At 39.1% G+C, this 24,867-nt stretch overlaps 1 protein-coding gene across 7 annotated transcripts in view; it reads left to right on the forward strand.

The window, feature by feature from the left end:
• The window catches only part of NAA35 (N-alpha-acetyltransferase 35, NatC auxiliary subunit), a 91,234-nt gene that overhangs the window by 46,901 nt on the left and 19,466 nt on the right, over positions 1-24,867 (forward strand). For all 7 annotated transcript variants that reach the window (XM_077965350.1, XM_015117992.3, XM_015117989.3 and 4 more), the window contains 1 exon segment: positions 15,852-16,030. In XM_077965350.1, coding sequence (XP_077821476.1) covers positions 15,852-16,030 — 179 coding nt within the window.

Here is a 24,867-nt window from a genome sequence, read left to right on the forward strand (position 1 = left end):
GCTTTCTGAAATCCCAAAGAAGCAATGAAGAAGTGATTTTTTTCTTTCAGAGCATAATTGATAAAGATGGAAAAGACAGGGAAAGGGGAAAATAGCAACAAAGTTATTTTAGAAACTGGAAAACAGAAGGAGATTGACTTACCTATCTACAAATAACTGTATTTTTAGCCACTGATAGAGGACGTCAAAGGCAGCCCAGTTGAAACTGTGGATCTCCTGAAGGCTGCATTATTAGCTTGCCAGATACTTCTAGAAATGGGTATGAGAAATTTAGCTGAAAACATGAGAACTGGTTAATAATCTGTTCAGGGCCGGGCGCGGTGGCTCAAGCCTGTAATCCCAGAACTTTGGGAGGCCGAGACGGGCGGATCACGAGGTCAGGAGTTCGAGACCATCCTGGCTAACATGGTGAAACCCCGTCTCTACTAAAAAATACAAAAAACTAGCCGGGCGAGGTGGTGGGCGCCTGTAGTCCCGGCTACTCGGGAGGCTGAGGCAGGAGAATGGCGTAAAAACCCGGGAGGCGGAGCTTGCAGTGAGCTGAGATCCGGCCACTGCACTCCACCCTGGGCGACATAGCGAGACTCTGTCTCAAAAAAAAAAAAAAAAAATCTGTTCAGAAGCAGAAATTTCTTCCCCCTTTTTGCTGAGTGACATTCCTGAACCTCACAATACTAAAAGTTTATTCTCTGGAGGAAGGGGACAGAGGGATTCTGTACTTGAGGGTATATGAGGCCCAGTTGAAAGGGTACACATTATGAGAGAGTTAAATGAAAGTTAAGTAGTTATTATTGTGACCTACTTTCTTTCCCCATCTCTCCTTTCCTTGCTCCACTCTGCTTTCAGAACAGTGTAGCCAGGCACATGCTCTCCACTTGAGTTTAGAAGGTTCTTCTTAGGGAAATCTGACAAGTACAAGAGGTGAGGAAAAACAACAGCAAAATCTAAATATGACAATTTCAGCAGTTCCCCTGATAAAATGGCTTGGTTGAAAGCCTGACCTATATTCACCGTGCTCTTAATGTTTTTTTTGGTGTGTGCTCTAGTTTCAAATCTGAGTGTAGAGTTAAGGGTGGAAATCTCTAGTCTGAAAGAAAGGGAATAAAACAGGCAAGCAAACAAAATACCTTAAGAAAAATGAGAAAAATCAATACGTATGTCAAACAAAAATAGGATGCTATATGAAAGGAAAAAAGGGGAATATGTTCTTTGAGATTGAAAATAGAAGAGCACGGTGGGTGGGGGGCAAGGGGAGGGATAGCATTCAGAGAAATACCTAATGTAGATGATGGGTTGATGGGTGCAGCAAGCAACTATGCACATGTATATGTATGTAACAGACCTGCATGTTTTGCACATGTATCCCAGAACTTAGAAGAGCAGAAATGACAAAAATAGGAAGTTTAGAACACAAAGTTGCAGAAATCTTAAGAGTCAAAAATGAAAAGGTTGAAAATAGGAAAGATAAAGATTAACTAGGCTTAGTTGCGAAAGGTCTACCATCTAATAAAGGTAAGTAAATAAAACAAAGGATAAACTAATAAAAGTTGTTCCAGAAATATGGATCAGAAAATAGAAGCCAAAAAAAAAAAAAAAAAAAATCACTGGATGTGGTAGCCCATGCCTGTAATCCTAGTGCACTTTGGGAAGCCAAGGCAGGAAGATTGCATGAGGCCAGGAATTTGAAACCAGCCTGTACAACATAGTGAGTCCCCATCTCTACAAAAAATTTAAAAATTAGCCAGGTGTGGTGGCACATGCCTTGTAGTCCTTTCTACTTGGGAGACTAAAGTGGGAGGATTGCCTGAGCCCAGGAGGTCGAGGCTACAGTGAGCTATGATTGTACCACTGCACTCCAGCCTGGATGACAGAGAGAGACCCTGTCTTTTTAAAACAGACAAACAAACGTAAGAATATTTCCTGGAGACAGATGATATGAATGCTCAGTTTGAAAGAGCCAATAAAGAGCCATCCAGCACAACTAGAATGAAAACTGACTTGTATTGAAGTGGCATATCATTATGAAACTTTAGGAAAGTGGCAACAAATAGAAGATCCTAAGAGAAAAGAGGCAAAACCGAGTTACATACACAGAATCAAGACAGAATGTCACATGTGCAGCAGCAGTGGAAATTAGAAGTCAACGAAGCGAAAACAAAGATCCTAATGCAAAACTTCCTCAGAGCAATAGCAATGAAGACAGTGTAGTTCTGGATAGATACAGATCAGTGGAATATAATAGAATTGAGAGCCCAGAAATGAACACTCATATTCTCAGTTGCTGTTTGACAAGGGTGTCAAGACAATTCAATGAGGAAAGAAATGTCATCAGAGATGCTAAGACAACTGAATGTCCACATGCTGGAGGATAAAGTTGGTTACTCCCTATCGCCCCTGCTGGTCATATACAAAAGTCAGCTCAGAATGGATCAGTGACTTGAATGTAAGAACTAAAGCTATAGAACTCTTAAAACATAGGCATTAATCTTACACCCAGATTAAAAAAAAAAGCAAACCTGAATGAAAAAATGGGCAAGAGATTTGAACAGATATTTCTTCAAATAAGATATGCAAATGAACAAAAAGTACATGAAAATATGTGCAACAACATTAATCTTCAGGGAAATGCAAATCAAAATGAAAAGTTACTGCAGCCCACCAACTTGATTGCTTTAATAAAAAATAATAAAAAGTGTTGGCAAGGATGGGAAGAAACTGGAGCCCTAATACAGTACTGATTGGAATGTAAAATGATACAGCTCTCTTGGAGATAGTCTGGTAGTGTCTCAAATGTTAAACATAGAATTATCCAAGGGAAATGAAAACATCCATACAAAAAGTTATACACTAATGCTCATAGCAGCATTATTCATAATAGCCAAAAGGGAAAAACAGGCAAAATGTCCAATCAGTGGATGAATGGATACATAAAATGGTATATCCATGTAGTGGTGTATTATTTGTCAATGAAAAATGAAGTACTGAAGGACCTTTAAAACATTGTGTTACATGGAAGAATCCAATCAGAAAAGACCACGTATTACATGATTTCCATTTATATAAAATGTCCAAAGTTGGCAAATCCATAGAGACAAAGTAGATTCGTGGTTTCCTAGGATTGGGGGAAACATTTTAGGCAGGTAAGAGAGTGAGAGTGATTGCTAATGGGTATAGAGTTTCTTCGTGGGGTGATGAAAATGTCCTAAATTAGGTTGTGATAGTGTCACAACTCTGTGAATGTATAAAAAACCTTTGAATTGTGTACTTTAAATAGGTGAGTTATGTGGTATGCTAATTATATCTCATTAGAATTGTGAGTAAAAGAAAATCACCAGAGAAATGATTTCAGACTTTGGGGGATAATGGTTTCTAATGTTGAATTCTAGACACAAACTATCATTTAATTTTGAGGAAAGATAATTTCAGGCACTTACAGTCTCAGAATTTATCTCACAAAAGTTTTGGAAGATGTGCTCCATTAAAACATGGGAGTAAAGAAAGAGGGAAAGCATGAGGTTTAGGGAAAATGAGAATCCATCATAAAATAATGAAGGAAATCCCCAGGATGGTGGTGAAGGGAGAAAAACACAACATAATAGCTGAGCACCATGTATGGACAAGTCCAGATTGGAGGAAGCCCCAAGGCTCTAGGGAAAATGTCTTGAAGATACAAGACCACTGTTGCGTTTGATATATTCAGAAGAGATTGAGAGAACTGACAAATGAATTAAGCCTTATGAGACAATTATTAAACTTCCAAATGCATATGAAAATTAAAATTTTCACATCTGGGCAATGGATAACAAATCATAGTGGTGCTAATGCTGACTGACTGACTTGATCATAATGGTGCAAACGCTGAATATTGATTATAACCAAAATTGTGATGTAACGGTGTTGTAGGTGAGGGGACAGAAGTGTGTGCAGGCATATAATTTGTACGTGGTTACAGTGCTACTTGTTTTTTGTTTTACACAGTATCTCTGACTTCCTCCTTTTCAGGTCTCTGACATCTTCTGGAGATGGAGGAGGAAGTCAGAGATAATGTGTAAAACTAAAAAGAAATTCAGGAGTACTCTAAGCCTGTTTTTTGGCAATGTTTAGATCAAGGGTGTCCAATCTTTTTTTTTTTTTTTTTTTTTCTTGAGACAGAGTTTTGTTATTGTTGCCCAGACTGGAGTGCAATGGCGCGATCTTGGCTCAGTGCAACCTCTGCCTCCCGGGTTCAAGTGATTCTCCTGGCTCAGCCTCCTGAGTAGCTGGAATTACAGGCGCCGGTCACCACGCCCGGCTAACTGTTTTGTATTCTTTTTTTAGTGGAGACGGAGTTTCACCATGATGGCCAGGCTGGTCTCCTGACCTCAAGTGATCCACCTGCCTTGGCCTTCCAAAGTGCTGGGTTTATGGGCGTGAGCCACCGTGCCTGGCCAGGGGTGTCCAATCTTTTGGCTTCCCAAGGCCACACTGGAAGAAGAATTGTCTTGCATCACACATAAAATGTGCTAATGAGAGCTGATGAGCCAAAAAAAAGAAAAAATAACCAAAACAAATCTCATGTTTTAATAAAGTTTACAAACTGGTGTTGGACTGCATTCACAGTCATTGTGGGCTGCAAGTTGGACAGATTTGAGGTAGATAATACCAAAAAAGAAATACAGGAGATAACTAAGAGGAAATGGAAGAGATAGCCTCTGGGGAGAGAGAAATGGTGATGTTGGGTGGAGAACATGGTTAGACGATTGATTACTGGTTTTAATAAAAGCCTTGTTCACCTGATTCTTGAGCCACATGGCATATGTGACTGAAAAAAAGTTAAAAATTTTGTGCATATTAAAAATAGATTAAAATATGTAGAATATGATGATACATTACCTGTGATAGGGCTCATTTAACTTCCTGAGGACTGACCTTGGCGCTGAAGACAAAACTATGCTGTTACAACCCAGTTGGCTTAACTTGCCCACGGTGGCAGTGTATTGTGCAACAGAGGTGGAGCTGACTTCATTTTAAAATCACAAGCCATTAGAGAGTACTAAGCCGTGATGTGCTAGTGCCAGGAGCCTGAGATGTTTATTCTTTTAGTTCAAAATTTTTTCTGTTTTTAACAAGTCCATGCATACCCACAGATGTGTGCTTGTGTGTGTCTAATCTAGAGGATTTCTGGTTTGGGGATGGTACTGTGAAGATGGCTCTGATGTTTCTACTCTCTAAAAGCAGCCAAAATCTACAAGGAATATGGGAAATAGAATCTTTCCAGTGTCTTAAAAAATAGGGAACACTTATAACCAGAATCAAAACAGAATGGGACCCAGGAGAGGGAGAACATTGAGAATGGATACTTAGATTTTCATGGTGTAAATGTAAGTAGACCTGCAAAGGACAGTGTTCTCACAAGAGGTTGACATAACTTGAAGGGACAAAACTAGGGATTCTCTTGGAATAATCACAGGTGTGGAGTACACAAGCTGACTGTGTTAAACTATGTGAATAATACCTTGGGAGAGGCAAAGGAGGTAGGACTCTGCCAGAAAACATGCACATTGCTGTCTTTGTTTCTGCTGCAAGACAGAGGAGATGCTGTGGATGTTTTAGTAGTCTGGTTAACTGGTAATCTTTGTGTCAGTAAAAGAAACGCATGCCCTTGGGCACATAACATGGCTTAAGGAAAGTCAGGCCTCCTGCTAGTCTAGAGTGCTATTCTAACACCTCACTCAAAAAACTGGTTCAAGAGGCACTCCTTCAGTGATATCATAATCAAAAAAGAAACTGCATAGTATTTATACACAAATATTCCAAGAAAATAGCACAAATCAAGAAAGCAGATGAAAAACACTGCTCAGAAACACTTTTGTACAAAAATTGAAAGAATTTATTTAAAAATGACCTCTGTAGAACAAGAGCAGAAAGCAAAAATACTAAGACTAAAGGAAGAAATAACGAATAACAGAAAGGGAGTAAAAGTGACCAGGCAGAGTTCAGGAAAGCAGTATAAGAGAAAAATCCTGAGAGATCTCATTGAAAATAGCAAAAGTGTTCTAGACATTGCTGAAAAGCCATGAAGGACTTTGAGGGCCAGGTGCTGTGGCTCAGGTCTGTAATCCCAACAGTTTGGGAGGCCGAGGCAGGCAGATCACCTGAGGTCGGGAGTTCAAGACCAGCCTGACCAACATGGAGAAACCCCCGTCTCTACTAAAAATACAAAATTAGCTGTGGTGGTGCATGCCTGTAGTCCCAGCTACTTGGGAGGCTGAGTCAGGAGAATCGCTTGAACCTGGGAGGCAGAGGTTGCAGTGAGCCAAGATCATGCCATTGCACTCCAGTCTGGGCAGCAAGAGTGAAACTCGGTCTCAAAAAAAAAAAAAAAAAAAGGACATAGAGGTCAGGATTGAGGAAAAAACTAAGTGAAACAGAAGTGAGCAAAGGAGATTTGAAGTATGATGAGGAAGTAATAGCAAAAGAAGACTCAATATACATATAATTGGTGTCCCTTAAGATGTGAACTGTATAATGGAACAGAAAAAAATGTTAGACATTTCTAGAAGAAACTAGAATTAAATCCGTAAGTGTGCATTGAAAGAGTATACTGTGTTCCAGGATAAATTAATAAAGAATTATTAATAGTAAAATAGAGCCTAGTAAATTACTTAAGATCTAAAGCAACCTATACTGGCTTCATGGTTCTTCACATCACCATCAACACAGAAAGTAACATAACAATATCTTCAAAGTCCTCAAGTAAAGAACTGTGACCTGCTGGGCGCAGTGTTTCACACCTGTAATCCCAGCACTTTGGGAGGCCAAGGCGGGTGGATCACAAGGTCAGGAGTTTGAGACCAGCCTGACCAACATGGTGAAATCCTGTCTCTAATAAAAGTAGAAAAATTAGCTGGGCATGGTGGTGGGCACCTATAATCCCAGCTACTCAGGAGGCTGAGGCAGGAGAACTGCTTGAACCTGGGAGGCAGAGGTTGTGATGAGCTGAGATCGCGGCATTGTACTTCAGCCTGGGCAACAGAGTGAGACTCAAAAAAAAAAAAAACTGTGATATAAAACTTTTACACCCATTCCAAAGGTCTTCAACTGACACTCGTACAAATATTTTTAAACTAGCAAGAACTTGGAATATTTTTCCAAAAACCTTTTCCCTGGAGGAGAAAGACTGAAATCAGGAATGAAATTCAGCCTACTGAGACATAAATGGAAAAGCTGTGACAGGACAGACATTGAGCATTGATTTTGTTTCATTGTATAACTGTAGTTAAAACGCTGGAAATTGATTTTACTAAATATAATGTAACAGAAGTGTCGAGAATCTTGACGATATAGAAGTAATTAACCAAAGTCAGGAAGTAATGGGGAAGACTAATTTTCTTTTATATGCAGGGATCCAGAGATACTGGTTAAAGCTGAGAAATCATCTGTAATATAAAGATAGGTATATTTCAACATGTAGAAGTAACAAATGGTGATAGAGATAAGACTATTCAAGTTTGGTGCTTGTCGTAGTTCATTTTGTGTTGCTGTAACAGAGTACCTGAGACTGGGTGATTTATTTTGAAAGAGGTTTACTTAGCTCATGGTTCTGCAGCCTGGGAAGTTCAAGATTCATGGGACACGCTCAGCTTCTGATGAGACCATGCACTGGGTCAAAACATGGCAAAGAAGTTTAAAGCAGACACGTGGAAAGAGGAACCAAACAGAAAGAACCTCCCTTTTAACATTACACTATCGTAGGAACTAATCCGTGCCTATGAGAACTAATCCAGTCTCACGAGAGTGAGAAGGCATTGATCTGTTTAGGAGATATCTGCCCACTTTACTCAGACATCTCCTGTTAGGCCCCATCTCCCAACACTGTTGTACTGGCAGTTAAACTTCATGAGTTTTGGTGGGGACAAAAACACATCCAAACCATAGCAATGGCCAAAGGAAGGTAAAGGGAGGTCTTTAGCATTATCATTGTTTATTATCGGTAAGAAGATTAACAGATACCTTTCTGAAGGAATAGAACTTTAGAGATATTAATAAAGTTGTAGATACAAAATTAATAAAAGACTTCTCAATTATCAGAAAATACAGCAAAGAAGATCTTAATGAAAGATAAAGGGAACCATGTATTTCCAATTTAGTGATAACAAAACTAAGTTCTGATTGTTGCTCCTCTTTCCTTCTCTTGAAAAAATTCACTCCTAATGCCATGAGGTGGGCCTGAGCACAATGGGCATGTGCACTAGAGCAAGACTTTGGAGCCTGCCTTAGGGATGAGGATGGTGTCCACATGGGAGAGAGGAGTAGCCTGACATAAGGTGGTGTAACCATGTGGGTAGGTGGAGAGTCCTTTTAGCAGGGCGAGGCCTAGCATGGGCCATCAAAGTCTGTGTGGAGTAAGGAAGTGTCCATGCAGAATGGTAGTGGAATGGGGAGGGCATCTGCAAAGAGATAGACCTAGAGCAGGAGTTTGGAACAGTTCAAGGTACCTTGAAAGCATCACCATGAATGGGTAGCCTAACTGGATTCACTGCTTCTTATAGAAAGATATCTCCACGGGAGTGTAGCTGAGCTTGGGGTGCCTGAGCCTAAGCAGGATCGAGAAGCGGACCATGTGGGAACAACCTGGCACTGTATGTCAGGAGCCTAAGTAGGATGAGGAGGGTGTGTCTATGGGAAGGCAGCCTAGTACAGGGTTTTGGAGTGTAAAGGCAGGGAATAGAGAGAGGCATGGGGTGTGGGAGTCCAGGCAGGGTAGGCTCATGTTAATGAGGCCTGGCAGAGTAGGGTGGTGAAACCTGAGGTAAATTCATGGAGGTGGTTGTGTACAGGGCTGTCAGAGACCAAGCCAGGTAATGAGGGCATCTGTGCATGGGGGTGACCAGGTGCAGGGTTTCAGAGCCTAAGCATGTTGAAAAGGGTGTCCTTGTGGAAGGTTGCCCAGGTATAGGTGTCAGATCATAAGTGGGGAGAAGAGGCTGTCCAGGAGGACAGGATGGCATGAGATGTCAAAGCCTAAGCAGGAAGAGAAGAGTAGAAAGGTGGCCCCATGTGGGAAGTTGGAGCCTAAGCAGATTGATGAAAAGCTTATGTGCAGAAAAGTAGCCTGTTGTGGGGTATCAGAGCTCAGTTGGGGTGAGGAGAGCATCTCTAGAGGAGTGCCAAATGGAGTGGAGGTTATGGTGGCCTAACATGTCAGTGAGAGATTGTAGTGGACTGAATGATGGTCCCAAAGCTATCAAGGTCCTATTTCTACTTCTCAGAACCTGTAAATATCTATTTGGGAAAGGGATCTTTATAAATGTGATTGTTAAGAGTCTTGTGATGAGGGGGTGATCATGGATTGTCTGGCTGTACCCAAATATCGTTAAGTGTCCTTCTAAAAGAGGTGGATGGGCCGGTCACGGTGTAAGTCTTACTCTGTCACCCAGGCTGGGGTGCAGTGGCACAATGTAAGCTTACTGCAGCCTTTGCCTGCCAGGTTCAAATGATTCTCCCACCTCAGCCTCCTGGGTAGCTGGGATTACAGGCATACACCACCATGCCTGGCTAATTTTTGTGTTTTTAGTAGAGATGGGGCTTCACCCTGTTGTCCAGGCTGGTCTTGAACTCCAGACCTCAAGTGATCCACCCACCTTGGCCTCCCAAAGTGCTGTGATTACAGGCGTGAGCCACCACATCCAGCTAGGAAAGGCTAATCTGTAGGGACAGGAAGAAGTACCTTGGTTGCTGAGCATTGGAGTGATAGACTGGGAAATTGCACAGAAAAACCTTTTGGGGTGGTAAAAACGTTTTTTTTGTTGATTGTGGTAGTTACATGGGGTTGTACATATTTTTCAGACCATTGAACTGTACATTTGATGTTTGTATTGTATGTGAATTATGCCTCAATAAAATTAGAAAAAGGAAGTTTCTCCCACACATGGAAGAAACTTGTAGTAGTGATTATTTCTCAAGAGATATACTGGGGATCACAAGTGGGCGACTTTTTTTCCCTTAAACTCAGTGGTAAGAATGAGATTTTCAGAAAACCCTTTGCATCTATTACCTGTTCAAAAATATACACTAAAAAGTGTCAGATACGTAGATTTGTATGGTATTACACCCTAGGTTACTCTCACCAATGACTAGGGTATGATATTTATTGAGGCCATGCCTTGAGTTTAACAGTTGTGATTTAATACTATTTTGTAACATTTTGGTTAAATATAACATAAAGCTTACCATTTTAACCATCACTGACATTAAGTACATCTACATTGCTGTGCAACTATCATCACTATTTCCAGAACTTTTTTATGTTCCCAAACTGGAACTCTACCCCTTAAACATGAACTCCCAGTTCCCTCCTCCCCACAAACCCTCATGGCCATTATTATACTTCTCTCTCTGAATTTGACTGTTCTAGGTCCCTCATACAAGTGATATTGTACAGTACTTGTCCTTTTGTGTCTGGCTTAGTACACTTTTACAGCTTTTTGTAGAAGGAAATAAAGTAGCCAAGAAGTGCAGAATAACATGACTGAAGCTCAGCAGCTTTTATTTTGTTTTCCAGAATTCTTTCCAACTTAAGGGCAGCCAAAACTCATTATTTTAATAAACCTGACTATAAATTGCTTATGTAACTCATGAAAGTTATGTCGAATAAATTATATAGTCTCTCTCTTGACTAATACATTTCCAGATCTTTAATTTTGACATCTAATTTACTTTTAGAATAACTTACTTTGTTCAATAAAACCAAAGTACTTGTTACCATAAATCTTTTATCAAGGGGGAAGGGGAAGGTGAAGAGAAGTTGGTTAATGGGTACAAAAATACAGTTAGATAGATGGAATATGTTCTATTTTTTGATAGTGTAGAAGGGAGACTGTAGTTATTATTTTGTTGTGTATTTCAGAACAGCTAGCAGAGAATTGGAATGTTACCAGTACAAAGAAGAGAGAAGTGTTTGAAGTGACAGATACCCTAATTACCCTGATTTGATTATTATACATTGTGTACATGTATCAAAATATCCCACATACCCCAAAAATACATACAACTGTTATACATCAGTTTTTAAAAAAGAAAAAGTTATTATGTAATGACCATGTGCTGTTGGTAATACTTTTCTGTTGTTAATAATGAAGACCAGTGACCTAACAGGAATTTTAGGACTTTCACAGTTTAAACCTGTGTATCATAATGTTTTGAAAATATCAGTTATACTTTATTATTTTAAGAGAATGCTAGTTGAAGGGAAGATAATCTTATTTGGCCCTCTTGTACTGAGTGACTTTAGCATTTTATTTATTTTTAATTTTTAATTTTTTGAGATGGGGTCTGGCTGTTTTGGCCAGGTTAGTCTTGAACTCATGGCCTCAAGCAATCCTCCTGTCTCAGCATCCTAGTGGGCTAGGATTACGGGCACGAGCCACTGTGCCTGGCTTAGCATTTTATTTATGAAGTGTTTTAACAGGAAAACCAAGATAATTTTTATATACCTATAGACTTGTGAAATAAGAAGGAAGCTCTGAAAATTATGTTGTCTAATTTGTATCCAGTTCAGTTCAGGAAAACTTCAGTGGGCATATGCTAGGTGGGAAGTGCCATGAATTATGTTTCTTTCTGAGCTCATTTAGTAAGGGGCATTAGAGCCTGTTCAGGTTATTTCCATATAAGACAACCTGAAATAGTGTGGTAGAGGTATGCAGTACAGGGGGAAAATGTTAAAACAGTTTATTCTGGGAAGATACTGGGTTTGATAAAGCTTCTTTTAACTTTTTATAATTTCTACTGCCTTGAAACCAAATGCAATCTCCTGGCTACCTTTTAGCCCCTCAGCCGTAGTCTACATCCTGAATAACTGGTTTGATCTTTTATTGTAACTGGGTTCTTACCCTCTTTTCTAGTCAAGCAACTTATGATGTCTGGTATAGGATGGTTACTAAATTCTTATGCAGGAGATTCAACAACAGCTGAGACTTAAAAATAGCCATTAGCAACTCCTTTAATCATTAACATGGACCAAAAATGTAGAGGAGAAAAAGTTTAAATATATGTGGAGAATGGAGAGGAGTATATAGATAACTTCTAAATTTATCATAGAAGCTTTGTTTCCAGTCTATTTATAGGCTTCTATTTTTACTTCCTGAGTTTAGAGAAGTTAGGAGTTGGAAAATTGCAACTCCTTAAGGAAAAAAGAAAAGCCATATTCTCTGTCCTGTAGGCCAGTGGTCCCCACCCAACCTTTTTGGCACCAGGGACTGGTTTTGTGGAAGACAATTTTTCCACCAACAGGGGTGGGAGGAGGATGGTTTCTGGTTGATTCAAGTGCATTACATTTATTGTGCGCTTTATTTCTATTATTACATTGTAATATATAATGAAATACACACCTCACCATAATGTAGACACAATGGGAGCCCTGAGCTTGTTTTCCTGCAAGTAGACAGTCCCCTTTGGTGGTGATGGGAGACAGTGACAGATCATCAAGCATTGGGTTCTCATAAGAATCGTGCGACCTAGATCCCTCATTTTCACACCTCACAATAGGATTTGCGCTCCTATGAGAATCTAATGCCGCCGCTGATCTGACAGGAAGTGGAGCTCAGGCAGTAATGGGAGTGATGGGGCGCGGCTTAAGTACAGATGCAGCTTTGCTTGCTTGCCCACTGCTCACCTCCTGTTATGCAGCCTGGTTCCCAATAGGCTACAAACCGCTACTAGACCTGGGCTGGGGACCCCCGCTGTAGACCTTTTACATGCTTGGAAGACCTTGTCTTGACTAATACTTTGTCCTTTGAATAACTCAAAACTTTTCTAGGAAGTCGTTCCTGTAATTTTTCAATGGATTATTAAATCCTGGGTGTATCCACACTGAATTATGATTGCTTGTTGTATTTGTGTAGACCAGTGTTTCTCAACTGGGGCCTCCCAGGGACATTTGGCAATGTCTGGATGCATATTTGGTTTTCACAGTACAGCGGGTGCTACTGGCATCTCGTGTGAAGAGATCAAGTGCTGCTGCTTTTTAGTTTGTATAAAAGTGAATGTAGTACAGAATATAATATTGGTTGTCCATTTCCCATTATTACTTTCCATGGTAATACAGATTTTCATGAGTGGCTATTATCCACTTAATTTTCTACTTGTGACATAGGCCTCTAAAAATGTGTGGATTAAGAATAAAAGAATATTCCTGAATAATAATTTTAGATGCACGTTAGAATGCTTTCAGGGAAAATAAGGGTGATACACTATTGAAGTATCTGAATTCCATGCATTTATTAAAACTCAAAATATATTTGTGTTGGTATGGTGAAGAAGCTTTTTATAGCATTGGTATTACTACTTTAGTTCTATATGAAGTTTTCAAACTATTGCATTATAGTAGAAACAGCCTTTCATTTTATTTTGAGCGTGCTGCATATCTTGTTACTGAGCAAACATATGAGCTGGGTATTTAGGTGTTTGAGAAATTAAGCCAGTTCCTGCTTTCAGAACAGCTCAGAGAGAGGGGAAAATGACATAACTCCATATAGACAGTGCGGTAGTATATATAGAAAGTACTGGGGAGAGTTGAGGAGGAGAAGGCATTCAAGCTGTTTCAAAACTACCAGCCTAATCATAGGGGATAGGTTTTACAGGTAGAGAAAACAGTTTGCGTAAAAAGTAAAGAGGCATAAAAGAGCATGAAATTTGTGAGTCACTGTGCATGCTTATAGTTTACAGTGCTTAAGGAGAAGGGAGTGTTCAGAGATCATTTTCAGAAAAAGGTTAAAACCATGACTCTCATACAGATATAAAGCAAAAATGAATGTGACCGGGTGCGGTGGCTCACGCCTGTAATCCCAGCACTTTGGGAGGCTGAGGCAGGCCGATTACTTGAGGTCAGGAGTTCAAGACCCACTTGGCCAATATGTTGAAACCCCATCTCTACTAAAAATACAAAATTTAGCTGGGCATGGTGGTGGACACCTGTAATCCCAGCTACTTGGGAGGCTGAGGCAGGAGAATTGCTTGGTTTTGCCACTACACTCCAGCTTGGGCAATAGAGTGAAACTCCATTTCAGGGGGGAAAAACAAAAAAAGAATGCTAAAATCATTCAAACACATGTTATAGCAGTTCAAATGTAAACTTTTAAACAGCACACATTTATATGAAGTAATGGAATGTTGAAATAAGTTGTAAATGGTAGCAAAGTTGTTTTTTTTCCATAAAAGGGGAAAGAAGTCAATGAATTTCTACTAGATAGGATAGAAATTGCATGTTTGTCACTTGCCTACAATGTATAGATTTATGGAATAGCTCCCATGGAATCAATCTGACAGTGAGTAGTTTTCCATTGGAGTGCAGTTTTTTTTTTTCCATAGGGAGAGCAGGAAATTGGAAAGTACCTTCCAGTGTTCTACCAAAGAATCTGTACTGTATATAATAGGGAGTCAACAAAGTTTTTGGATTTGGAGAATGAAACGAGGCTGTGTTTTAGATGAAACAGTTGAGGTGGCAGCGTATAGGATTAATTGAATGAGGGAGCAATCAGTGCAGTTAGGCTGTTGCAGTAGCAGTAAGAGGGAAGAGGAGGGACAGATCGAGTGTACATTAGGAATTAGAATCTTTAAAACTTATTAGGCATAGGCAAGGCAATGAGAAGAGACAAGGCTTCTGGCTTAAGCAATTGTAAGGATAGTGGGTCATTTTACTGAGAAAGGGGGCCTGTAAGAGGAAAAGCAGTGTTAGGGGAAAAACAAAGAGAGTGTTTGGACATTTGCCTTTTGAGATGATACAGCATACCAAGGTGGAAATGTTCCTTATGCAGTTATAAGCCATAGGTTTGGAACTAAGAAGGATTGTGGGCTAAAGATTTCAGTCTGGAATCATCATTTAAATCGGAATTTATATTAGAATAAGTAACATCAACCAGTTGCCTAGGGAGAAAATACAGAGAAGAGGAAAAAGACCAAGAACCCTGGGAACATCTTTATTTGCATGGTCCTAAAGAACAATTATGGTGTATATCTCAGGGGCATTATAATATGGTTGTCAGTCTTTTGATTCTTAATAATAACAGCTTTTCAGCTTTAATTTTATCTTTCATTGGCATCTGAAACCATATTTTTTCTTAGGTTGTGGTCTGTTTGTAGACTAGCAGGAGAACTTTGAATAAAAAATTCTTATTCATGTGTCATTTTAGCGATATACTCCCTCATTTTAGATTTCAAGTTGAGAAAGACTTGGTTTGGAGCTATGCACTAGTGTGAAAAGTGAGATCACCAGTGGACAGAGAAGAAAGAGGAACTCACCCTTAGGTGTCTTACAATACTGTCTTTAAAGCATTGTGGATTTCTGTAATTACATCTCGTACCAAATGCATTTCGGACTCATTGAGGGCTAAGGGCTGAGGGCTATGCTGCTTTGCTCTGCTATTTAGGATTATTGTATAGCTAAGTTTGAATGGATTCTACTGTTTAGTAGTTGAGGGGAAGAGAAGCCTACATTATTTGTGTTCCCATTTTACCTTTCTTCACAATTTCATGGTTAATGTATCATTTCCTCTGTGTTGAAGGAATATAATGACCCTATTTTTTCCTCGGAGTTTTTTCTTCGCGTTCATTTTGACGTAGAAACTCGCCTCCCTCACCACTATCACCACCATGTAGGAAGGAAGTACAGTTTTAGGTTATTAAATCTACTTATTTAGTTTTTCAAAAATGTATATATATAGATGTATTCTAAACTATAAAATCTGTTTAGAGGATTTTGTGGTTAAAATTTGTTTGAAAAAGCTCTTTAAACTGGCATTTTTATATTTAATAGCATTTGCAGTTTTAAATTCAGAGAAACATTGAAAAATTTTACTTTCGTTTTTTCTTTTTAGATCATCCAATTATGATGGGTTTTGAACCCCTTGTGAACCAGAGGCTACTTCCACCTACCTTCCCTCGATATGCAAAAATAATTAAAAGAGAAGAAATGGTCAGCTATTTTGCAAGATTAATAGATAGAATAAAAACTGTCTGTGAGGTTGTGAATTTAACAAATTTACATTGTATCCTGGTAAGTACAAATCTCTGTTCCTGAATATAACTTCCATTTAAAAAAATGGATACATAATAATTGTACATATTTATGGGGTAGCTTTGGTTTAACAACAGAATAGTTGATCACTTTATAGACACTGACCAAGGGTAAATACTACTCTTTGTCTGTTTTCTGTGATAGCTAGAGGATTAAGTGGTTCATAAATATTATACATACATACATTCTATTTAATCCTCAAAGGTTTTACACTATTTTAGAGATTAAGAAGCTGACATTGAAAGGTTAGATAATTCATCCAAGATTTGTTTTGAGACAGGATCTCACTCTGTTGTCTAGGCTGGAGCGCAGTGGTGTAATCTTGGCTCAAAGCGATCTTGAACTCTTTTTTTTTTTTTTTTTTGTGGAGATGGAGGACTTGGTCTGTCACCTAGGTGACAGTGCAGTGGCACGATCTCAGCTCACTACAGCCTTACCTTCTTGGCTCAAGCGATCCTTCTGCTTCTCAGCCTCCCAAGAAGCTGGGACCACAGGCGTGTGCCACCACACCCAACAATATTTTAGTTTAATAATTATTTTTGTAGAGATGGGGTAAACTATGTTACCCAGGCTGGTCTTGAACTCCTGGGTTCAAGCAGTCCTCCCACTTCTGCCTCCCAAAATGCTGGGTATGCAGGTGAGAGCTACCGTGCTCTGACAACCTTGAACTCTTGAGGTCAGGTGATCCTCCCACTTCAGCCTCCCAAGTAGCTGGGAGAGACACATACCACTAGAGCTGGCTAAATTTTTTTTTTTTTTTTTTTTTGAGATGGGGTTTCCCTCTGTTGCCCAGGCTGGAGTGCAGTGGTGTGATCTCGGCTCCCTGCAACTTCTGCCTCCCAGACTCAAGCTGTCATTCCACATCAGCCTCCCAAGTAGCTGGGGCTGCAAGCGTGTGCCACCATGCATGGCTAATTTTTTGTATTTTTGGTAGAGACAGGGTTTCACCATTTGCCCAGGCTCGTCTCTGACTTCTGAGCTCAAGTGATCCACCTGCTTCAGCCTCCCAAAGTGCTAGGATTACAGGTGTGAGTCACTGCACCCAGTCAACTTTTAAATTTTTATTTATTGTGGAGACAAGGTCTCACCATGCTGCCCAGGCTGGTCTCAAACTCTTGGACTCAAGCAGTCCTTCCATCTTGGGCTCCCAAAGTGCCAGGATTATAGGCATGGGCCAGTGCACTTGGCCTCACCTTAGTTTTAAGAGTGGGGATTGAACTCTGGATTCTGTCTTCAAAACATATAAATGTGTAATATGTATGCTGGTATACATAAACATATGTATTTAAGTGTGTGTGTGTGTGTGTGTGTTTATATATAAATATATATACGTATATATGTGTATAATTTTTATATATATATAATTTTTTTTTTTTGAGACGGAGTCTTGCTCTGTTACCCAGGGTGGAGTGCAGTGGCACGATCTCAGCTCACTGCAAGCTCCAACTCCCAGGTTCACGCCATACTCCTGCTTCAGCATCCTGAGTAGCTGGGACTACTGGCGCCCGCCACCACACCCAGCTGATTTTTTGTATTTTTAGTAGAGACGGGGTTTCCTCATGTTAGGCAGGATGGTCTCGATCTGCTGACCTCGTGATCCGCCCGCCTCGGACTCCCAAAGTGCTGGGATTACAGGCTTGAGCCACCGTGCCGGGTCTTAAGTGTGTATATATATACTTTTACATATAAAAATAGGATCATGATGTTTGGTAACCTGCTTTTTAAAATTGCTTGTCTCTGTATCATAGACATCTTCCTTTCCATGTCAACAAATACATGACAAATTCTACATTATTTTAATGGCTGTGTGGTATTCCATTTTAAGCATATATTACAGGTTTTTGCATTTCATTCATTTAAATTACATTTAGGTAATTTTCAGTGTTACAAACAATACTAAGATGAACATATGTATAGGTAAATCTTTTTATTATATGCTTCCTTTCCCCTTAAGATAAATTCCTAAAAAACGAAGCTGCTAGGTACATTTTTAACTATCATATTTTGGATTAATATTTTTTATGGGTTAAAATGTAGAAAAACAGGGCTCATTTTAAGAACATTCAGAGATGGAGCTTTTTTTTTGTTTTTTGTTTTTTTCTCCTGTACCTGCTGACAGCAGAAAAGCTTTTTAATTAGTACGGTTATAGTAGCACATGTAAGGTTATTAGGAAAGGTAGAAAATGTGCAAGACAGTACTGTTGTTCTGAGGACGTAAGTACACTGACGTCTGTGGCATAGCGAGGCATTTGAGTGTTACCTTACACGCTGAGGTACGGAATTGCCAGCCCCATGTCATTTCCTCTGTGAAATCTTCCCCTTTGGTTGCTGGTTGCCACTGTACCTGTGTTCCTTGAGGTCACACAGTATATAGTTTATACTCCCAGCATTTAGCAGCAGTCTCTGGGAAATAGTTGATAGTAAAGATTTGTGCTTTTGTTTATGTTCTTTATTTTTCCTTCTATTAATTTTTTTGTCATTAAAACCCAGCTTAAGTCTTCATTCTTTTAATAAACTTTCACTCATTATGCCTTTAATACCTTACGTTGCATTTGCTTTCTTATACTGTGTTATAAGAATCAGAATTTTAAAAGTTCCTAGGAAAAAGATCACAGACAGTTTTACATCTAAACAAACTAAGGTTCAGAGGTTCTAAAGTAACCAAATTAGATGACTATAATAGCATATCTGGAATGAGAATACATATTTTCTTACTCTTTTCTGCCACATTGACTTTTTTTTTATCGTAATTGTTACATGGATATACATTTGTGTTTACTAGATTAATTGCAAGGTCTTTAGGTAAAATCAACCTATAAACCCATATCAACCATAAGGTAATATGTTTTTAATGTATATGGTTGTTTTACCAGTTGTGTCGGTAGGCAAACGGACTTTAAAATATTTTTTTTAGTAAGCAACAGGGCTGACTTGGGTTGTGACAGGCTCCTGATATTGAAGGCTAAGTTGTCTGCCATTATTGTCGGTCAATTTCGCTGAGCCCTCTGAGGAAACCATGGCCCATTGCAGGTACCTTAGGGGGACCCACATTGGTTCTAACCAAGGGTAGGTAGCTGAGGCATTGTCAGTGATCCTTTAGACTTTTCTCAGCAAGCTGCAGGATTTCTTAATAAAGAGCTTGATCACATAGATGCCTGAATAGGCATTTATTCTGGTTTCGGTTTCTGAAGAGCTGCTATCCCAATCCCCAATTAGTTATCATTAACAAATCCAAATGTTAAAATACATACATTACTATTTAACTATAAAATTTGGAAGATGTAGAGAACTGTGAAGATGATAAATAACTGCTGTCCCACCCTTTATAGATGTTAGCATTTCAGTGTATTTTGTCATCTGGTTTTACATCTACATATAAACCTGTATCTCTTCATTTTTAGATAAATTTCTTTAAAAACAATTTTATGTTTGGGGGTACATATGAAGGTTTGTTGCATAAATAAACACGCATCTCAGGGGTTTGTTGTACATATTATTACATCACCCATGTATTAAGCTCAGTACCCAATACTTATCTTTTCTGCTCTTCTCCCTCCTCCTACCCTCCCCACTCAAGTAGATCCCAGTGTCTGTTGTTTTCTTCTTTGTGTTCATAAGTTCTTACCATTTAGCTCTCACTTGTAAGTGAGAACATGCAGGATTTGGTTTCTCTTCCTGCGTTAGTTTGCTAAGGATGATAGCCTTCAGCTGTATCCATGTTCCCACAAAAGGCACGATCTCGTTCTTTTTTATGGCTGCATAATATTCCATGGTGTATATGTAACACAATTTCTTTCTTTCTTTTCTTTTCTTTTTTTTTTTTTTGAGACAGAGTTTCGCTCTTGTTGCTGAGGCTGGAGTGCAATGGCATGATCTCGGCTCACTGCAACCTCTGCCTCCTGGGTTCAAGCGATTCTCCTGCCTCAGCCTCCCACGTAGCTGGGATTTAGCTGGGATTACAGGTGTGCCCCACCATGCCTGGCTAATTTTTGTGTTTTTAGTAGAGACACGGTTTCATCATGTTGGCCAGGTTGGTCTCGAACTCCTGACCTCAGGTGATTGGCCTGCTTTGGACTCCCAAAGTGCTGGAATTATAGGTGAGAGCCACTGCTCCTGGCCATACCACAATTTTTTTATCCAGTCTGTCATTGATGGGCATTTAGGTTGATTCCATGTCTTTGCTATTGTGAACAGTGCTGCAGTAAACATTCGTGTGCATGTGTCTTTGTGGTAGAATGCTTTGTATTCCTGTGGGTACATACCTAGTAATGGGACCGCTGGGTCAAATGGTGGTTCTGCTTTTAGCTCTTTGAGGAATTGCCATACTGCTTTCCACAATGGCTGGACTAATTTATACTCCTACCAACAGTGTATAAGAGTTCCCTTTTCTTTCCAACCTCACCAGCATCTGTTACTTTTTGACTTTTCAATTGCCATTCTGACTGCTGTGAGGTGGTATCTCGTGGTTTTGATTTGCATTTCTCTAATGATGAGTGATATTGAACTTTTTTTCATATGCATGTTGGCTGCACGTATGTCTTCTTTTGAGAAGTATCTATTCATGTCCTTTGTCCACTTTTTAATGGGGTTGTTTTTCTCTTGTAAATTTAAGTTCCATATAGATGCTGGATATTAGACCTTTGTCAGATGCGTAGTTTGCAGATATTTTCTCCCATTCTGTAGGTTGTCTGTTTACAGTTTCATTTGCTCTGCAGAAGCTCTTAAGTTTAATTGGAACCCGTTTGTCAATTTTTGCTTTTGTTGTGATTGCTTTTGGTGTCTTTCTCATGAAATCTTTGCCTGTTCCTCGGACCAGGGTGATATTGCCTAAGTTTCCTTCCAGGATTTTTATAGTTTTGGGTTTTACATTTAAGTATTTAATGTAAAAAATAATAATTAAAAAAAATACTTGAGTTGATTTTGTATATGATGTAAGGGGTCCAGCTTCAGTCTTCTGCGTTATGGCTCAGTTATTCTAGCACCATTTATTGAGTAGGGAGTTTTTTCCCTATTGCTTGTTTTTGTCAACTTTGTCAAAGATCAGATGGTTGTAGATTAGTGGCCTTATTTCTGGGCTCTCTGTTCTGTTCCATTGGTCTATGTGTCTGTTTTTGTACCAGCCAGTACCATGCTGTTTTGGTCATTGTAACCTTATAGCATAGTTTGAAGTCAGGTAATGTGATTCTTCCAGCTTTGTTCCTTTCGCTTATGAATGCCTTGACTATTCAGGCTCTTTTTTGGTTCCATATAAATTTTAAAATAATTTTTTCTAGTTCTATGAAGAATGTCATTGGTAGTTTGATAGGAATAACATTGAATCTGTAAATTGCTTTGGGCAGTATAGCCATTTTAATTATATTGATTCTTCCTGTCCATGAGTGTGGGATGTTTTTCCATTTGTTTGTGTCTCCTCTGATTTCTTTGAGCAGTGTTTTGTAATTCTCATTGTAGAGATTTTTTTACCTCCCTGGTTTGCTGTATTCCTAGGTTTGTTTTTTTGTTTGTTTTTTGTTTTTTTGTGGCAGTTGTGAATGGGATTGTCTTTCTGATTTGGCTCTCAGTTTTGTTGTTGGTGGTGTATCAGAATGCTAGGGAATTTTGTACATTAATTTTATATCCTGCAACTTTGCTGGTTATTCATCAGCTGAAGGAGCTTTGAGGCCAAGACTGGGGTATTTAGATAAAGAATAATGTTATCTGCAGATAGAGATAGTTTGACTTCCTCTCTTCCTATTTGGATGCCCTTTATTTCTTACTCTTGCCTGATTGCTCTGGCTAGGACTTCTAATAATATGTTGAATAGAAGTGGTGAGAGAAGGCATTCTTGTCTTGTGCCGATTTTCAAGGAGAATGCTTCCAGCTTTTGCCCATTCTGTATAATGTTGGTTGTGGGTTTGGCATAGATGACTCTTATTGTTTTGAGGTGTGGTCCTTCAATACCCTGTTTATTGAGAGTGTAACATGAAGGGGTATTAAATTTTATCAAAAGGCTTTTCTGCATCTATTGAGATAATCATGTGATTTTTGTCTTTAGTTCTGTTTATGTGATGAATCACATTTATTGATTTTTTGTATGTTGAACCAACCTTGCCTCCCAGGGATGAAGCCTACTTGATTGTGGTCAATTAGTTTTTTGATGTGCTGCTGGATGCAAGTACTTTGTTGAGGATTTTTGCATCAATGTTCATCAAAGATACTGGCCTGAAGTCTTCTTTTTTTGTTGGGTGTCTGCCAGGTTTTGGTGTCAAGATGATGCTAGCCTCATAGAAGGAGTTGGGGAGAAGTCCCTCCTCAGTTTTTTGCAATAGTTTCTGTAGGAACGGTACCAGCTCTTCTTTGTACATCTGGTAGAAATCACCTGTGAATCCGTCAGGTCCTGGCCTTTTTTTTTTTTTTTTTTTGGTTGGTAGGTTATTTATTACTCATTCCATTTTGAAGCTTATTACTGGTCTGTTCAGGGAATCAATTTCTTCCTGGCTCAGTCTTGGGAGGGTGTTAATATCCAGGAATTTATCCATCTCTTCTAGGTTTTCTAGTTTGTGTGTGTGGACATGTTCATAGTAGTTTCTGATGGTTGTTTTTATTTCTTTAGGGTCAGTGGTCGTATTCCCTTCATCATTTCTAATTATGTTTATTTGGATCTTCTCCCATTTCTTCTTAATTAGTCTAGCTAGTAGCCTATTTTATTAATTTTTTTCAAAAAACTAATTGCAGGATTTGTTGATCTTTTGAATGGGTTTTCGTGTCTTGATTTCCCTCATTTCAGCTCTGATTTTTGTTAGTCCTTGTCTTCTACTAGCTTGGGGATTTTTTGTTCTTGGTTTCTCTGATTCTTTGAGTTGTGAAGTTAGGTTGTTTGAGATCTTTCTAACTTATTGATGTGGACAATACATGCTATGAATTTCCTTCTTAACACTGCCTTAGCTGTGTCCTAGAGATTCTGGTATGTTGTATCTTTGTTCTCATTGTTTTCAAAGAACTTCTTGATTTCTGCCTTGATTTCATTATTTACCCAAAAGGCATTCAGGAGCGTGTTGTTTAAGTGACATGTAATTGCATGGTTTTGAGTGATTTTCATTGTGTTGACTTCTATTTTTATTACGCTGTGGTCCAAGAGTATGTTTGGTATGACTTCAGTTCTTTTACATTTGTTGAGTATTGTTTTATGTCCAATTATGTGGTCAATTTTAGAGTATGTGCCATGTGGTGATGTGAAGGATGTATATTCTGTTGTTTTGAGTGGCGACTTCTGTAAAGGTCTATCAGATCCATTTGCTCCAGTGCTGAGTTTAGGTCCTGAATATCTTTGTTAATTTTTTGTCTAGATGATCCATCTAATACTGTCATTGGAGTGTTGAAGTCTCCCACTGTTATTGTGTGGGAGTTGTGTCTCTTTGTAGGTCTTTAAGAACTTGCTTTAGGAATCTGAGTGCATATATATTTAGGATAGTTAGGTTTTCTTGTTGAATTGAACCCTTTGCCCTTATGTAATACCCTTCCTTGTCTTTTTTGATCTTTGTTGGTGTGAAATCTGTTTTGTCTGAAATTAGGATCGCAACCCCTGCTTTTTTCTGTTTTCCATTTGCTTGGAAGATTTTCCTCCATCCCTTTATTTTGAGCCTATGAGTGTCATTATGTGTGAGATGAGTCTCTTGAAGACAGCGCATCAGTAGATCTTGCTTTTTTATCCAGCTGTCACTCTGTTTTTCAAGTAGGCCATTTAGCCCGTTTACATTTGGGTTAGTATGATATGTGTGGATTTGATCCTGTCATTATGGTGTTAGCTGGTGTGTGTTGGCTTGTTTTTGTGGTTGCATTATAGTGACTCTAGTCTGTGTGTTTAAGTGTGTTTTTGTATTAGCTGGTAGTAGTCTTGCATTTCTATATTTAGTGCTCCTTTCAAGATCCTCTTGTGAGGTAGGACTGGTGGTAATGAAGTCCCTCAACCTTTGCTCATCTGAAAAGGATCTTATTTCTCCTTCACTTAGGAAGGTTAGTTTGGTGGAATATGAAATTCTTGGTTGAAGATTTTTAAAAGAATGTTGAATATAGGCCCCCAATCTCTTCTTGTAGGGTTTCATCTGAGAGGTCTCCTTTTAGCCTGATGGGGATCCCTTTTTAGGTTACCTGCCCTTTCTTTGTAGCTGCCTTTAACATTTGTTTCATTTCGACTTTGGAAAACCTGAGGATTGTATGCTTTGGGGATGATCTGCTTGTGTAGAATCTTGCAGGACTTTTCTGTATTTCCTGAATTTGAATGTTGGCTTCTCTAGCAAGGTTGGGGAAGTTTTCACGGACAGTACTCAGAAATATATTTTCCAAGATGTTCGCTTTCTCCCCCTCCCTTTCAGGGATGCCAGTGATTCAGAGTTGGCCTCTTTCCGTAATCCCATACTTCTCAGAGGTTTTTTTCATTCCTTTTTATTCTTTTTTCTTTATTTTTGTCTGACTGTCTTATTTCAGAGAACCAGTCTTCAAGTTCTGAGATTCTTTCCTCACCTCGGTTTATTTTGCTGTTAATACTTGTGATTGCATAGTGAAATTCTTGTATTTTTCAGCTCTGTCAGACCTTTTAGTTTCTTTTTTATGCCAGCTATTTTATCCTTCCGCTCCTGTATCACTTCATTATGATTCTTATTTTTCTTGGATTGGGTTTTGCCATCCTCCTGAATCTCTATGATCTTTGGTCCTGTCCGTATTCTGAATTCTATTTCTGTCATTCCAGCCATTTCAGCCTGGTTAAGAACTCATGTTGGAGAACTGGTGCAGTCATTTGGAGGACATATGACACTCTGGCCATTTGAGTTACCATAGTT

This window comes from Macaca mulatta, chromosome 15 (assembly GCF_049350105.2).
Source record: "Macaca mulatta isolate MMU2019108-1 chromosome 15, T2T-MMU8v2.0, whole genome shotgun sequence".
NCBI lineage: Eukaryota > Metazoa > Chordata > Mammalia > Primates > Cercopithecidae > Macaca > Macaca mulatta.